This window comes from Mixophyes fleayi, chromosome 1 (assembly GCF_038048845.1).
Source record: "Mixophyes fleayi isolate aMixFle1 chromosome 1, aMixFle1.hap1, whole genome shotgun sequence".
Classification (NCBI taxonomy): Eukaryota; Metazoa; Chordata; class Amphibia; order Anura; family Limnodynastidae; genus Mixophyes; species Mixophyes fleayi.
Window position 1 is genome coordinate 341870381 of NC_134402.1, and position 18041 is coordinate 341888421.

The following is an 18041-nucleotide window of genomic DNA, read 5'->3' on the forward strand; positions in this document are numbered from 1 at the left end:
AGGGGGTGCTCTTCCAACAGAATATGTAAAAGAGGATTTATGTACTTACGTTAAATCCGTTTCTCTGATTCCGTCTGGGGGACACTGCTTTACCATGGGTTGTGGATGGGAGCTGGGAGTTGGCACCTAACTAGTTAACTTTAGTGCTGCTGATAGACCCCTCCCCTCTACAATCCCCCTTCCTCTTCCTGTACAATCCAGTTAGTTTTAAAAAGCCCCAGGAGAAAAAAGGGCAGTCAAACAAGAGCACACAGAAGAATAACAGAAGGGAGGGATCGCAGTGTCCCCCAGACGGAATCAGAGAAACGGATTTAACGTAAGTACATAAATCCTCTTTTCTCTTTCATCCAGTCTGGGGGACACTGCTTTACCATGGGGACGTTCTAAAGCAGCCCCTAAAGGGTGCGACTACTCTGAAAATCCCGCTCGTAAAGCATTACGAGCGAAATTTGCAATTTGCATCTGCTGATGCAAAGACATTAAATTGATAAAATTTAGTAAACGTATGGACAGAGGACCAAGTGGCTTTCCTGCAAAGCTGGTCCGCAGAAACACCATTCCTTGCTGCCCACGACGCCCCAACCGATCTGGTGGAATGGGCTGTGATTCTCTCCAGCACAGGACGGCTAGCCTTTATATAAGCTTGTCTGATGGTAGACGTAATCCATCTTGCAATGGACTGTTTTGAGGCTGGCCAGCCTCTCTTATTAGCGTCATAAAGGACAAATAGAGAGTCTGTACGTCTAATCTGGGAAGTTCTCTTAACATAAATGCGGAGAGCCCTAACCACATCTAACTTTTCCATCGATTGCTGATCCGTATGGGAAGAAGATGAGAAAACCGGAACTACAATTTCCTGGTTGAGATGAAAAGCCGACACTACTTTTGGTACGAAAGAAGGGAGAGTTCTTAACACCACTCTGTCCTCGTGGAAAACCAAATATGGTTCCCTACAGCACAGAGCTCCTAATTCGGAAACTCTACGAGCCGAAGCGATAGCCAAAAGAAAGAGGACCTTCCAAGTCAACCACTTTAGGTCTGCCTTACTCAAAGGTTCAAAGGGGGGGCCCTTGAGCATCTCTAGGACCATGTTGAGATCCCATGGAGCAGTAGGAGGGACATAGGGAGGTTGGATATGTAAAACTCCCTGGAAAAAAGTCCTAATGTCTGGCAATTCGGCTAATTTCTTATGAAAAAATACAGAAAGTGCCGAAACCTGGACCTTTAGGGAACCTAACCTAAGGCCTGCTTCCAGGCCATTTTGAAGGAAGGCTAATAGACGGGAAAGCTGAAAAGAGGACGAGTGCAACGTACTATTTTCACACCATCTAATGTAGGCCTTCCAAATCCGGTGATAGATTCGAGAAGAAACAGGTTTCCTGGCTCGCATCAGGGTCTGAATTACACTGGGCGAAAAACCTCTAGCCTTCCAGAGGCTGGCTTCAACAGCCATGCCGTTAAATTGAGCTGAGGTACATTCTGGAAATGGAATGGACCTTGCAGAAGCAGGTTGATTCGATACGGAAGGCGGAACCCCGGCCCTTCCGCCATAGATATGATGTCTGCGTACCACACTCGGCGCGGCCAAGAGGGAGCGACTAGAATTACTGGCAGAAGGCCCTGCCGAACTCGTCTGAGTACTCGAGGAAGCATGGGAATTGGGGGAAACAGGTATCCCAACCTGAACTCCCATGACATCGTCAAAACGTCCACTGCCGCTGCTAAGGGATCCCTTGCCCTTGCGCAAAACTTGTGGACCTTCCGGTTGTGTCTGGAGGCCATGAGATCTATGTCCGGAAGACCCCACCTGAGAACCAGAGACTGGAAGACATCCGGGTGTAGAGACCACTCCCCCGGCATCAGCTGGTTTCGACTTAGGTAGTCCGCCTCCCAGTTTTCTATTCCTGGAATGAAAACCGCCGATATTGCTGGGACATATTGCTCTGCCCAAACAAATATTTGGGCTGCAATCTCCATAGCCGCTGCACTCCTGGTTCCTCCTTGTCTGTTGACATATGCCACGGCCGTGGCATTGTCGGACTGAATTCTGACCGGTTGGCCCTGAAGAAAAGACTGGGCTCCCCGGAGAGCCAAGAGAATAGCCTTCAATTCCAAAACATTTATCGGTAGAGTTGATTCCTGAGGCGACCAAATTCCTTGGAGTCGGAGGTGAAGGATTACCGCCCCCCAACCCTTCAGGCTGGCGTCTGTCGTGGCTATGATCCATGACCATCGTGCGAAGGATTTTCCCACGCTCATGTTGTGCGGACACATCCACCACTGAAGAGATTCTCTCGCTTTCTGAGATAGAGAGATCTTTTGACTTTTCAGGTGTAGGTGTGACCCTGACCACTTCGATAGCAGATCCCATTGGAAACATCGAGAATGGGCTCGCCCGAAGGGAATGGTCTCGAAAGAGGCCACCATCTTTCCGAGTAGCCTCATTCACAAGTGCATTGAGGGGCTGGGGTAAGACAAAACCTGGGAGGTTACCGACTGAATAGAGGAGATTTTCTCCGCTGGGAGAAACACTCTTTGCCTCCTGGTGTCCATGATGAGTCCCAGGAATACCATGCGCTGACACGGGATCAACTGGGATTTCTTTGAATTTATTAGCCAACCGTGGCCCTCGAGAACTGCCTGGGTGAGGGACAGGTGATAACGCAGGCAACCTTCTGAGGAAGCCTTGATGAGTAGGTCGTCCAAGTAAGGAACGATCTGAACTCCCTGCAGGTGAAGACATGCTGCCATAACTGACATAATCTTCGTGAAGACCCTTGGCGCAGTTGAGAGGCCAAAGGGGAGGGCCCGAAACTGATAGTGAGCAGATCCTACCGAGAATCTGAGGAGAGACTGGTGGTGAATCCAGATGGGAATGTGGAGATAAGCGTCCTTTATATCTATGGACGCCATGAACTGACTTATCTCTAGGCCGTTTATTACTGACCTCAGAGATTCCATCCGAAATTTGTCCACCCTTAAGCGAACGTTGAGGCCCTTTAAGTTTAGGATGGGCCGAAAGGAGCCGTCCGGCTTCTTGACTAGGAACAGGTTTGAATAAAAACCCCTTTCTTTCTGCCCATCTGGCACTCTGCAGATGACCTGCTGGAGTAAAAGAGAAGCGACACAATCCTGTATAGCCCGTCTTTTTAAAAGTTCCTGAGGTAGCGGGGTCTGGAAGAAACGCTGTGGAGCCGGGCCCAATAGGTCTATTCTGTACCCCTCTGAAATGATTCTCCGAATCCAAGGATCTTGGGAAGACGCTGTCCACTGTTTCTGAAACAGGGACAGACGTCCTCCCACTGGCGCCCTCTGTAGTACAGGTTCGTCGTCAGGACGCAGGCTTTTCCTGGGTCTTAGCGGCCTGGCGCTTGGTAGTAAACGAGGATCTTCCCCTAGAGGAGGAGCCTCGGGAATTAGATTGCCTTCCTCTGAAGGACTGACCCCTTTGGAAGGAGGTCCCTCGAAAGGGCTGTCGGAAGGAGCTATTCCTCTGAGCGCGGCTTCTGTTAGCGTATACTGGCAAAGAAGTGCTTTTGCCCCCCGTAGCCTGGGAAATGAGGGTATCCAATTCCGGGCCGAATAAGCCCGCTGCAGAAAAGGGGATGGTTTCAACAGACCGCTTTGACTCTGCATCACCTTCCCAGGATTTCAGCCATAGTGTTCTCCTTGCTGAAATGGAGGCCGCCTGAATGGCAGAGGAAACCGCCGCTGAATTCTGGGCCGCCTCATAGAGATACCCCGAAGCTTCCTTTAAATGCAAAGCAAGGGGAAGGAGCTCGGAGTCCTGTAAAGCTTCTGCCAGCTGGTCTGCCCATGCTTCCATGGCTTTTGCTACCCAGGCTGAAGCAAATGTGGGTCTAAAGCCAGAACCCGCAGCCGCAAATATTGATTTGAGCTGGGATTCTACATTACGGTCATTGGCGTCTGGAAGAGACGCTGAACCCGGGGCTGGGAGTAGAGTATGTTTAGCCAGGCGAGCAATAGGAATGTCTACCTTGGGAATACTCTCCCAGCGAGTCGCCTCTTCCTCCTGAAGAGGATACAGAGAGGCGAACCTTTTGGGAATGAAAAACCTTTTCGCAGGTTGTTTCCAAGCCCCTTCAGCAATCTCTCTGAGTTCTGCAGAAGGAGGGAAACGGTTGGTTTTTCTTTTGGCCTTTTTGAACAGACTTCTGTCCCTGGGGGAAACCTCTTCCGGCTCTGGGAAGTCCAGCGCCTGTCTAACCGCTAAAACCAAATCATTAACAAATTGGTTTCTAGGGTACACTTCCTGCTCTGAGGAATGACTATGGTCAGCATCCGAATAGATTTCCCCCTCTTCCTCAGACTCTTCCTCCGAATCTGAAAGGACCACAAGGGGATTTACCGCTCTAAGCCTCCTTCTCTTAGCAGGCGGGGTATTAGAGGAATCTAGCAACTGGTTAAGCTTGTTTAATCCCTTCAAAAAGGCTGTAGACCAAGCCAGGTCTGTATTAGCAGGGGCTGGGTCAGCCTGTGATGCGGAAGTTCCCGGCAAACTCGATCCACTGGCATTTGAGGAAGCCTGGGGGTCTGACTGCGTATTAGTATTGCTAGCCACCGAAGTTGCCACAGTTGATAGCAACTGATTTGATTGAAAAACCATTTGGGCTAGGGAGGTAACCGACTGTGTTAGGGAGGTTACCAAGGCCGGTTCCTCAGATGAAGGGGCTGTAACCTGCTGGCTTTGCACAGAGGGGGCCCCTGCTTCGCATGCAGCGCAGAGCGCCAAAGGGTCCTTCTGCCCACACGGTAATTTAACATGACATTTAGAACATGTGAAATATTTTGCCATAGGGCCCTTTCCCTTATCTGTCATTTTATATAAAGGAAGGCACACCAATCACACAAAATCAATCTAGCTGAATATACAGATAGAGATAAAGGAAGAGAGAGAGAGTAAAATATATTAAAAGAACAGAGTAAATTACAAGTAATCAACTAATGTCTTTGAAAAAGTTGTACTTGAATATTTTAAACACCATAAATATTTTAGGCTAGCAGGAGACTATAATGTAAACCTGTTAAGCCAGTAATAAAACAACAAATATGTGTTTAAATAAGCTTGTACTTAGCCCAAGGGCCACCAAGACAGGGAGAAGTCCAACAGCAGTCTGTGCTCTCCCTCAGCTCTGTTCCTGTTCCCGGGCTTCTGCTTTGGCGCCAAAACCCTGGGAGAGTCCATCTCTCTCTTTCTCTGTAAGAAGGGGGGGAACTCTATGTTTTAGATCCCCCCTCTTCCCTGATGCCGATGTTTCTGCTGAAAATCCATAGGAAAAAACGGCTTTTGGTGGCAGATTTGTGGAGACCTCTATTAGTTCCTCTTCCCAGGACAGAGGTCTCCGCAGCGGTACTTTCCGACGCCCCCCTCCTATGTCTGAGGGGGGAATCTTAGTTTAGCCCCTTCTCCACAGAGTTTCTGCCGAATCCAAGATGGCCGCCGCCATCTTCATTACCCGATAACCAGCGCTCTATGCCTGTAATGGCAGCGCCGGTTATCGGGGAGGCTATGGGAGTGCAGCGGTCCATGAGACCGCTTGTCACTCCCTTCAATCAGGCACTTTGTAATTCAGCCCCTGTCAGTGAGAACCGCTGGCTCTCAGCTGACAGGGGAATGCCTGCGCTGCCAAGCTGTGAGTGTGTTCTCTATATTAGAACACACTCCAGCGCTGCCACCTGTGTAAAAAAAAAGAAAACATAAAAGAACAAATAAAATGTATTAAAATTACACTAAGCACTAAAAAACTTGCCCTAACTCCAGGGCACCTAAAAAAAACTGGATTGTACAGGAAGAGGCAGGGAGATTGTAGAGGGGAGGGGTCTATCAGCAGCACTAAAGTTAACTAGTTAGGTGCCAAATCCCAGCTCCCCTCCACAACCCATGGTAAAGCAGTGTCCCCCAGACTGGATGAAAGAGAAATACAAGTTAAAGACTAGAGTTGGAAAGAGAAAGACAATCAGCGAAGCGCACATCGGGTGGACATCACTCCTGGTGACATCACAAACCTGGAAGTGGGGACCAACAGCAGCTGCATGCCGCTTCTGCTGGGTGTAATAATTGTAATTTAAAAAACGCCTTTGGCTACATTTATTACTAAATAGGTAGACCATAGGACATTGTTAGAATCAAAACATAGGAGAAAACACAAACACATAAGTGTTTTGTTCTACATGATGTCACTTTATTCAGTTAATGTGATATCACATATGGTGTAGGTAGTGAAACATGTAGTGAGAACATACAAAGGTGACAACTGACTTTAACCAATGTACAAGTCCTAAGGAATACTTTGGTACATATGGAATAGGGTTTTTTTCTCTCCTTTTCCAAAGCTATATAATGTAACCTCAGGTGTATTTAACCAATGAGGATCAAGAAAGAGATTCCCCTGATCACACAGTATAAAATAAGTAACATTTTGAAAGCCTAAGATTTAAAGAATGTCTTATATCTTGGAACTGATTTGGCATACAATGAAAACAAAAGATCAGTGTGTAGCACTGAGATAAGCTAATAAAGATTGAGAATTAAGGAATTAGCAAACTATTTCCTATCTAAATATATTATGGTCCCCAGGAAAGGGTTAGCTCTTTTAAATTCCGTTTTTTTGCTATACTATTATCACTTAATTTTTTTATATTTTGCCAACATCTACCTGAAATATAATAAAACATTTAAGAGTCATAATTAAAGTTTGTTTTTTAAAGAACAAAAGTGACAAAAATTAGTGGACCGGAGTGCTCTTTTGTGTTTCTCTCTCCAACTCTAGTCTTTAAGAGGTATTTCAATAGAAGTGCCAATAAAATGTGTAGTTTGCAGAACCTATATCAGCATTCTATAATCTGTGGTACACGTACCCTGAAGAGTATGGAGTATGTCCAACAGACTCAAATGGTACTCCAGTTTTTCGAATTTAAATACCATAGTAGTTATTATTATTATTATTATTATTAATTTTTATTTATAGGGCGCCACTAGGTGTCCGCGGCGCCGTACAGGGACAAACGAAATTACAATACGAGGTGAGACAGCACAGTACAGTAAACAATAATCACAATAACTCAGTGAGCTCAGGGCACAGCTAGAGGGGGGAAGAGGAGAGGAGATGGTCTGCCAACAATGGCACCTAGGAGGGAGGGCATGGATGAGAGGGAGACCCCCAGGGGGAAGAGGAGGGAGCGAGAGGGGGCGGGGGAAGAGGGTCCTCGTGGAGGAAGCAGGGAAGCTGGCGAGCAGAGTTGAAAGTGGAGAAGACAGGAGGAGAGAAGACCCTGCTCAAAGGAGCGTACAATCTAAGGGGTGGGGTAGACTGACAGAGAGACACAGGGGAGAGAGGGAGAGAAGGAGGAATAGAGAGGGGGAGGGGAATGAAGGAAAGGAGAATGAAGGGGAAGAGTCAGAAGAGCAGGTAGGGAGTTAAGTAGGAGACTGTAGTTAAGAATATAAAAAATAAAAAAAGAAGCTCTGAAAACAAAAGTCTGCGTGGATCTGGCCTTACAGCTACCTGGTCAACATACATTAGGTAGCAGTCACTTTGGTAAACATTTGAAAACATTGGATTTATTTGTGAACATTCATATCAAATATAAGTTTGGTGCATGATAGAAAGTAGAAATCCAGATGTAGATAACCAGAAATTGGGGGAATGTACAGCACACATGGTAGAGTTGAACGTGTATTTTCTTGCGTAAAATATGCACTTCCATACTGCACAAGTGCGCAAAAAAATGCTTCCACCACCATCCATATGCAGACTCTATCGCACCATACACTTACGACTCATTTTTAGAGTCACAGACCATGAAAGTTCAAATGTTCTACAGATTGATGGAGGAATAAAGCTTTTTTGTGATTACAGTGCTGGATGTATTTTGCTTTTATTTTTCTACATTAGTAAAAGATTGTTTAAAAAATGTATTTGTTTAAATATATTACATTAAGTTTTAGTCAGTTACTGTTGGGACATGAATTAATTGTAATTGCTTCACACAAAGTACACAATCCTTGACCCGTGAAAACCAGTACTGTAAAAAAAACAGTACCCAAATAATACACACAGCTACTCTTAACACAACATTGTGTATGGAAACGTTAAATACGTAAGTGAAAATAATGAATCACCTATGAACTAGCTTCTATCAGCTATCTTCATTGTGAAATACAGCATACGCTGTGTGGTATAAGCCCATGTCTTGCGCAGGGCCTTATATGCACAGTTGGACACAAGTATGTTTAATATGCCTGGCGTATACACGACAGTTGGAGACCTAGGTGTAAATGTATCAAGCTGCAAGTTTCCAGCAGGTTTGAAAGTGGAAATGTTGCCTATAGCAACCGATCAGAATCTAGCTATCACTTTGTGGAATGTACTAAATGAATAACTTGAATCTGATTGGTTGCTTTAGGCAACATCTCCACTTTTCAAACCCACCAGAAACTCGCAACCTGATACATATACCCCTAGGCACATCGAGATATGTCTAACTCAGCATGCACAAGGAACCGCACCTTTCTGGCACATTTTACATCTGCATCTTTAACGTAAAATGTGTATAACTCTACATCAGGTCCACAGTGCTTAAAAACCAAAAACAAACTATCCATTCAGTAAGATGTATTTTTTATTGTGCAAAGATATCCTATATTATATCATGCTCTGATACATTTAGTTTCACTTGTAATTATTCTACAACCTGAGTCTCTTCACTAACTGTGGAACTAATATTGAAGGGAGGGGACATGACCCTTCATACTGGTATTATATTTAATTGCTTCTCCCAAATTTGCCACTTAATTTACTATTACACGTGCTGCACGTTCGGCACCGGGTGCATGGGGTCATATGTGAGCGCCTGTCACAGATCAGGTATAATGATCATAGAGCACGATGCAGACCTCCAGACCCCCATTCATAATGCCACACTACATATTTCATGTCACTATGATACAATTGGCCTCACGACCATCTTGTTAGATACCTGCTAACCCCCGGCTACACCTAACCGGTATGACGCCTCTCCTAGCTGAGCACCGCCACAGAGCCGCCATGTGTGCGAGGACCCCACGGGCTGCCCCACTCGCGCCTGTCGGGAAAAGCCTCAAATTACGTCTGAAACAGCAGTAGGCGGGTGTTGCTGTCATCTAGACTGTTCTGAAAACGATTTTTTTCTCATGTATTTATAGGTGTAGTATTGTATAAGAAGTTATGTGACAAACACATACGTCCCATCGCGTGATCGCTCATCTAGTCTGACCCTGTTTTGTGAGTATTGAGAAAATTTGAGAGAGAGAGAGAGAATATATATATCATTATTTTGCAATTATTATCTATCTATAATCTATTATTAATATATTAAGTATTTAATGTTGAGTAATTAATTAAATGACAGTAAAATACACATGTACTGGGATAATGATCCACTTTTGCACTGTCATTTTGTATTATGCTTAATACTTTCTATGCAGAAACAATTTAGTGAAACTTTACAAATTCCTTTAAATACATTTCTAAAAAAAAATACACCATGATATTTTAATACTCTACATTGTAAGTATTACTTAGCACTAGAGTTTTCATTTGAAAGTCTGTAATTCATGTCTATCTTTTCCGTGATGTGAGTCTTTAAAAGAATGTAACCATTTAATTGGATTTCTATTTTATTACACTGAATGCTTTTGAAAAATAGTTTAATGAGGAGAAGGATCCTTTGCTCCACACAGAACTTTTCATTTAAATTTCATTAATATTTTTACACCTCGTGTCATTTCACTTCTGACCCTGCTCCTTAAAACTGTACATGTAGAGCTCAGTATTTCCTGATATGTATTGTTATGTAGCCCATACACCATTTTAGAAGCCCTTCTTTGAATTTTTACCTTACTTCTAGGATTCGTATAGTCACTCAGTCAAATGCAGTTAGAAAGTAAATCAATATATTTATTATAACAAAAACAATCACTAGATTATTATATACACACAGTAAAGAAATGCCAGGCAGGTTTACCACAGTATCTGTCCCTTACCCCACTAACTTAAGGAGTTACAATCAGCTGGCTGTTTGGACTTGACAACCCGTGGATTTGCTGATGTATTTCACTGGTAGAGAATGGCAACTCTAAAACCAGCCACCCTGCAGCTTCCAGTGTAGTGCCTCCTTATATCTAGGGTTAAATTTCCATAGTTCTTTCCCCTCCCTCAACAAACCCCTGGGTCTATCTTTCTTAACCATGCTGTGTCAGGAGGCTGGAGGGGGAGTGGAGATGAGCTGTACTTCCAGAGAAGGTCCCCTGCTGGGCTCTAGACAAAATGTCTGAACTAGTCTTGTGAGAACAATGGACACTAATTAGTTTTCCCCCTCCAGTATCTTGCAACCTGATCCCTACCCATAACCCCCTGGTTTCACTTTAGGACAATGAATAACAACCTCACTGCCACATCACCAATATACAATATACATATTTACAATGAGCTATAATGTCCTATCCACATGTAATTAGACACTGCAGTTGTAGGCTGTTGAGCTAGGGAACAAAAGCAAGGGCTATAAAAAGTACTTGCTATAATCTACAGTATGTGAGAAATGAGGAACAGGATGGTTACAGTGTTATCACACTTGTTTCATCACACAGTATGTATTCTCAATCTGGATAGAGGCTTGTTCAGCTGCTTCTAATACAGCTGTTTCTTACTGTTATGAAAATCATTGAGGATTTTGTTTGTAAGTTCAGTATCCCCAAAATTATTGAAAGTGATCGGGGTACACATTTTTCTGGGGATGCCTTTCAAGTTATGTGTAAGCTTATGGGTATTGATATTAAGTTACACTCCCTATAGGCCACAAGCCAGTTGGAAAGTAGAGGGCAGTGGCAGGCTGGGCTGGGGGGCAGAGGGGAATCTGCTCCCCGGGACGGTCATATAGTGCGCTACCTTGGGCTGGGTCACCTACATTTTTTTCCATTAAAATTAGAGATGAGCGCACTCGGATTTATGAAATCCGAGCCCACCCGAACGTTGCCGATCCGAGACAGATCCGGGTATTGGAGCCAAATTCAAATCTGAAACTGAGGCTCTGACTCATAATCCCGTTGTCGGATCTTGCGATACTCGGATCCTATAAATTCCCCGCTAGTCGCCGCCATCTTCACTCGGGCATTGATCAGGGTAGAGGGAGGGTGTGTTAGGTCGTCCTCTGTCCTGCTATATCTCGTGCTGTTCAGTTCTGTTCAGTGCTGTGCTGTGCTGTGCTGTGCTGTGCTCTGTCCAGTGGTGCTGTGTCCTGTGCTCTGTCCTGCTGAGTTCCGTAGTGCTGCTGGGTCCTGTGCTGTGTCCTGTTCAGTCCAGTGGTGCTGTGTCCTGTGCTCTGTGCTTCTAAGGGCATAGTTATTTCCCCATTATTCCCAAGTTTTTTAAAAATGTAAAAAAAGTTATAAAAAAAAAATATATAATTATAACCAAATTTACAAAACCAATCCAGCAGTATAAGCCCATTGGTACTGCAATATTACCAAGTTCACACATTCAGCAGTAAAAGTCCAGTGGTACTGCAATATTACAAAGTTCACACATTCTGCAGTATCAGTCCAGTGGTGCTGTGTCCTGTGCTCTGTCCTGCTGAGTTCAGTAGTGCTGCTGGGTCCTGTGCTGTGTCCTGTTCAGTCCAGTGGTGCTGTGTCCTGTGCTCTGTGCTTCTAAGGGCATAGTTATTTCCCCATTATTCCCAAGTTTTTAAAAAATCAAAAAAAAGTTATAAAAAATATTAAAATAAAAAATTTTAAAAAAAAAGTAATTATAACCAAATTTGCAAAACCAATCCAGCAGTATAAGTCCATTGGTACTGCAATATTATTCACACATTCTGCAGTATCTTGTGCTACATATAATGGAGACCAAAAATTTGGAGGATAAAGTAGGGAAAGATCAAGACCCACTTCCTCCTAATGCTGAAGCTGCTGCCACTAGTCATGACATAGACGATGAAATGCCATCAACGTCGTCTTCCAAGCCCGATGCCCAATCTCGTAGTACCGGGCATGTAAAATCCAAAAAGCCCAAGTTAAGAAAGAGGAGAAACGTAAAGTTGCCAATATGCCATTTACAACACGGAGTGGCAAGGAACGGCTTAGGCCCTGGCCCGTGTTCATGACTAGTGGTTCAGCTGCACCCACGGATCTTATCCCTCCTCCTCCTCCCCCCCCCCCTACAAAAAATTGAAGAGAGTTATGCTGTCAGCAACAAAACAGCAAACAACTCTGCCTTCTAAAGAGAAATTATCACAAATCCTCAAGGCGAGTCCAAGGGTGTTGGTGGTTGTCAAGCCTGACCTTCCCATCACTGTACGGGAAGAGGTGGCTCGGGAGGAGCCTATTGATGATGTAGCTGGCGCTGTGAAGGAATTTGATGATGGTGATGTGGTTATTGTAAATGAGGCACCAGGGGGGGAAACAGCTGATGTCCATGGGATGAAAAAGCCCATCGTCATGCCTGGTCAGAAGACCAAAAAATGCACCTCTTCGGTCTGGAGTTATTTTTATCCAAATCCAGACAACCAATGTATGGCCATATGTAGCTTATGTAAAGCTCAAATAAGCAGGGGTAAGGATCTTGCCCACCTAGGAACATCCTCCCTTATACGTCACCTGAATAACCTTCATAGTTCAGTGGTTAGTTCAGGAACTGGGGCTAGGACCCTCATCGGTACAGGGACACCTAAATCCCGTGGTCCAGTTGGATACACACCAGCAACACCCTCCTCGTCAACTTCCTCCACAATCTCCATCAGATTCAGTCCTGCAGCCCAAGTCAGCAGCCAGACTGAGTCCTCCTCAATACGGGATTAATCCGAGGAATCCTGCAGCGGTACGCCTACTACTGCCACTGCTGCTGTTGCTGCTGTTAGTCGGTCATCTTCCCAGAGGGGAAGTCGTAAGACCGCTAAGTCTTTCACAAAACAATTGACCGTCCAACAGTCGTTTGCCATGACCACAAAATACGATAGTAGTCACCCTATTGCAAAGCGTATAACTGCGGCTGTAACTGCAATGTTGGTGTTAGACGTGCGCCCGGTGTCCGCCATCAGTGGAGTGGAATTTAGAGGGTTGATGGAGGTATTGTGTCCCCGGTACCAAATCCCGTCGAGATTCCACTTCACTAGGCAGGCGATACCAAAAATGTACAGAGAAGTACGATCAAGTGTCCTCAGTGCTCTAAAAAATGCGGTTGTACCCACTGTCCACTTAACCACGGACATGTGGACAAGTGGTTCTGGGCAAACGAAGGACTATATGACTGTGACAGCCCACTGGGAAGATGCATCCCCTTCCGCAGCAACAGCTGCATCAGTAGCAGCATCTACAAAATGGCTGCTCGTGCAAAGGCAGGCAACATTGTGTATTACAGGCTTTAATAAGAGGCACAACGCTGACAACATATTAGAGAAACTGAGGGAAATTATCTCCCAGTGGCTTACCCCACTTAGACTCTCATGGGGATTTGTGGTGTCAGACAATGCCAGTAACATTGTGCGGGCATTAAATATGGGCAATTTCCAGCACGTCCCATGTTTTGCCCACACCATTAATTTGGTGGTGCAGCATTACCTCAAGAGTGACAGGGGTGTGCAGGAGATGCTTGCGGTGGCGCGCAAAATTGCTGGACACTTTCGGCATTCAGCCAGTGCCTACCGCAGACTAGAGGCACATCAAAAAAACATGAACCTGCCCTGCCATCACCTCAAACAAGAGGTTGTGACGCGCTGGAACTCCACCCTCTATATGCTGCAGAGGATGGAGGAGCAGCAAAAGGCTATTCAGGCCTACACAGCCACCTACGACATAGGCAAAGGAGTGGGGATGCGCCTCAGTCAAGCGCAGTGGAGACTGATTTCCGTGTTGTGCAAGGTTCTGCAGCCATTTGAACTTGCCACATGAGAAGTCAGTTCCGACACTGCCAGCTTGAGTCAGGTCATTCCCCTGATCAGGCTGTTGCAGAAGCAGCTGGAGAAAGTGAGGGAGGAGCTGGTAAGCCATTGCGATTACACCAAGGATGTAGCTCTTGTGGATGTAGCCCTTCGTACGCTTTGCCAGGATCCGAGGGTGGTCACTCTTTTAAAGTCAGAGGAATACATTCTGGCCACCGTGCTCGATCCTCGGTTTAAAGCGTATGTTGTGTCTCTGTTTCCGGCGGACACAAGTCTACAGCGGTGCAAAGACCTGCTGGTCAGGAGATTGTCCTCTGAAGAGGACCGTGACATGCCAACAGCTCCACCCTCATTTTCTTCCACATCTATGGCTGCGAGGAAAAAGCTCAGTTTTCCCAAAAGAGGCGCTGGCGGGGATGCTGATAACATCTGGTCCGGACTGAAGGACCTGCCAACCATTGCAGACATGTCTACTCTCGCTGCATTGGATGCTGTCACAATAGAAAAAATTGTGGATGATTACTTTGCTGACACCATCCAAGTAGACATGTCAGACAGTCCATATTGTTACTGGCATGAAAAAAGGCAGTTTGGAAGCCCCTGTACAAACTGGCTCTATTTTACCTGAGTTGTCCCCCCTCCAGTGTGTACTCGGAAAGAGTTTTTAGTGCAGCGGGGAACCTGGTCAGTGAGCGGCGAAGGAGGTTGCTTCCTCATAACGTTGAAAAAATGATGTTTATAAAAATGAATAATCAATTCCTCAATGAAGTACAGCACTGCCCTCCAGATACTACAGAGGGACCTGTGGTTGTGGAGTCCAGCGGGGACAAATTGATAATGTGTGATGAGGAGGAAGTACACACTGTAGGGGGAGAGGAATCAGAGGTTGAGGATGAGGACGACATCTTGCCTCAGTAGAGCCTGTTTAGTCTGTACAGGGAGAGATGAATAGCTTTTTTGGTGTGGGGGCCCAAACAAACCAATCATTTCAGCCAAAGTTGTTTGGTAGGCCCTGTCGCTGAAATGATTGGTTTGTTAAAGTGTGCATGTCCTATTTCAACAACATAAGGGTGGGTGTGAGGGCCCAAGGACAATTCCATCTTGGAACTTTTTTTTTTGCATTATGTGACCAATCAACAGTCGTTTGCCATGTTCAAAAAGTAAAACCAAATTTAAACAAATTCAAGAAATTAAACCAAAAGTAAAATGCCCTGTCATAATTTAAAACAAGAGGTATTGACGTGCTCTAAAACTACTGTATTGTTGTTTATATTTTATAAACACTACACTTGAAAGCTTGAGTCTTTTTTTATTAATAATATATATTGTGGTGACCCACTCCTCTACGCAGTCCAGATACATTTAATGGTGCGAATCATACAAGTTCAGGGTTTTTAATATATATTGTGGTGACCCACTCCTCTAAGCAGTCCAGGTACATTTATTGGTCCGAATCATACAAGTTCAGGGTTTTTAATATATATTGTGGTGACCCACTCCTCTACGCAGTCCAGGTACATTTATTGGTGCGAATCATAAAAGTTCAGGGTTTTTAATATATATTGTGGTGACCCACTCCTCTACGCAGTCCAGGTACATTTATTGGTGCGAATCATACAAGTTGATGGTTTTCTTATTATATATATTGTGGTGACCCACTCCTCTACGCAGTCCAGATACATTTATTGCTGCGAATCATAAAAGTTCAGGGTTTTTAATATATATTGTGGTGACCCACTCCTCTACGCAGTCCAGGTACATTTATTGGTGCGAATCATACAAGTTGATGGTTTTCTTATTATATATATTGTGGTGACCCACTCCTCTACGCAGTCCAGATACATTTATTGCTGCGAATCATACAAGTTCAGGGTTTTTAATATATATTGTGGTGACCCACTCCTCTACGCCGTCCAGGTACATTTATTGGTGCGAATCATACAAGTTGATGGTTTTCTTATTATATATATTGTGGTGACCCACTCCTCTACGCAGTCCAGGTATTTTATTCGGTGCGATTTATACCAGTTGATGGTTTTCTTATTATATTGTGGGGACCACTCCACTACGCAGTCCAGAAAGATAACTCGTTGCAACGTTTTGGACTAATAACTATATTTTGAGGTGTTCAGAATACACTGTAAATTAGTGGAAATGCTTGTTATTGAACGTTATTGAGGTTAATAATAGCTTAGGAGTGAAAATAAGCCCAAAAACTTGATTTTTAAACTTTTTATGTTTTTTTCAAAAAAAATCCGAATCCAAAACCTTAAATCCGAACCGAGACCTTTCGTCAAGTGTTTTGCGAGACAAATCCGAACCCCAAAAATAATGAAAATCCGGATCCAAAACACAAAACACGAGACCTCAAAAGTCGCCGGTGCACATCCCTAATTAAAATAGGCTACTGAGTCATGTCTTGCCCCCGGGCTAAAATTTGCCAGCCCTCCCCTGGTAGAGGGTAAATGGTATTATGAAGAACAAATTGAGTAAGGTGATGGCTGAAACTGAATTAGCATGGCTGAAAACATTGCCACGAGTACTCCACAACATTAGAAAAACTCCTATACCACCGTCACCTTTTGAGATACTTCTTGACAAACAACCTCACTTGATGGTAGATCCCCAATATGAGTTTAAATGTAACGATGAAGAGACTGTTCAATATCTTATAAAGAGAAGCAGACAGTTGAGACAGCAACATAGGAATTTTAAACTACTGTCTCCTGATATGCTAGACACTAACTGTCATGATGTTGGACTGAGGATGGTATATGTTTTGAACTGCAATTTCCTATGCTCAAGTTGTTTAACAGACAGGTGGGAAGGCCCATACCAAGTTTTGATGACCAGTATCACATCTCTGAAAGTAGCAGAAAGAGACACTTGGATCCATTCCACCCACTGCAGAAAAGTCAGCAATCTGCAGAAGGTTCAAGATAAGGCTAAGACTGACACTACAACCCCGTCACTCGTGAATGTGTTCTGTTAAAACCACAGTCAATAGCATCTGAGCCTAGCCTATTTTGCAAGGACTACTCTCCCATCATGGAGCTACATTCTTTCTGTTTTTCTTCTTTTTTCCAGTAGTTTTCTCTTCCTTATTTTTTTCTAGGGCAATCTATTTTCGCAGCAGTGATCTGGTGATGGAGATCGGAACTGATGTTGTGAAAATAAAGGAGAATATGTTAGCACAATCAGTTCAACCCAGCGATGTCAGTCTAATAATAGCTTGAACCTGGGTAGACATTCATTAGATGATTATCATTCATTGGTGGGTAAGGTCTTAAACCAAACTGAATGCTGTGTGTGTTTCCACATGCCTCAGGAACAAAATAATTTAGGATTGGTACCTTTTTCATTAAACATCTCTGAGGCTCATAATTTACATGGGGTGGGAGGGGGGTCCAATAGAAGGGAGACATAATATTAAAAGGTCCCCTAGTTTAAAACTTTGCAAATACTCAGTAGACAGATCTCTACTGTGTCTGAATCTTTCACATGTAAAGAAACTTGAGTATTGGGAAGCTGAACGGAATGATCAGATAATAGCCTGCACCACAAGTGTTGATAAAAAACCCATCGATATTATTTGAGTACAGCTAACTAAAAAGGCTGAAGGATATCAGAAACGAGGTTACGTTAGCAGACGTAAGAAAGTGTCAGTTGGGGAAGTTCCTCTAGGTTACTGTTCAAATGTTATCCACGCTGAGACTTGCCTTAAACAGGTGGAAAAGCTAGGCATGAGGAAGGTTACCAAGATGTTGTGTAACACTAAAACTAACCGTTTTGTGCCTTATATCCTTCCAGATGATGTATATTACATTTGTGGGCAAAGGGTTTACAATGGTTAACTCCAAACTCTAAAGGAATACGTTTTCTAGGACCCCCGCAAGGAGGTATGGGCTCCGCTGCAGGAGACATGCAGAGGAGTCAGGCAAGCCAAATAATCACAGGAACGCTGGAGCAGGAGGAAGACCTTATACTCTGGCACAGAGGGATGACAGGAGCTGCCTTATAAACTATGGGCAGCCAATGGGAAGGAGGAGGCGGCGCTGTCATCGGCCATGGTTGGAGGTTTAGAATAGTGTCCTGTTGCCTAG

At 44.3% G+C, this 18041-nt stretch overlaps 3 protein-coding genes across 6 annotated transcripts in view; 1 reads left to right on the forward strand and 2 right to left on the reverse strand.

Moving 5' to 3' along the window:
- TXNRD2 (thioredoxin reductase 2) overlaps positions 1 to 10188 on the reverse strand; it is an 89925-nt gene extending 79737 nt beyond the window's left edge. For 2 of the 4 annotated variants that reach the window (XR_012693370.1, XM_075216645.1), the window contains exon 1: positions 9001 to 9100. Coding sequence is in view for 1 of the 4 variants with exons in the window: in XM_075216645.1 (XP_075072746.1) it covers positions 9001 to 9070 (70 nt within the window). In the remaining 3 variants the exon portion in view is untranslated. Of the gene's footprint in view, positions 1 to 9000; positions 9107 to 10045 lie in introns of those variants that run through there. The other 2 variants (XM_075216672.1, XM_075216661.1) reach the window with 2 other exon arrangements.
- The window catches only part of ARVCF (ARVCF delta catenin family member), an 803654-nt gene that overhangs the window by 65428 nt on the left and 720185 nt on the right, over positions 1 to 18041 (reverse strand). The window lies entirely within an intron of this gene.
- LOC142161243 (catechol O-methyltransferase-like) overlaps positions 9129 to 18041 on the forward strand; it is a 71705-nt gene continuing 62792 nt past the window's right edge. Inside the window, exon 1 of the mRNA XM_075216708.1 lies at positions 9129 to 9284. The gene's annotated coding sequence lies outside the window, so the exon portion shown is untranslated. The remainder of the gene's footprint in view (positions 9285 to 18041) is intronic.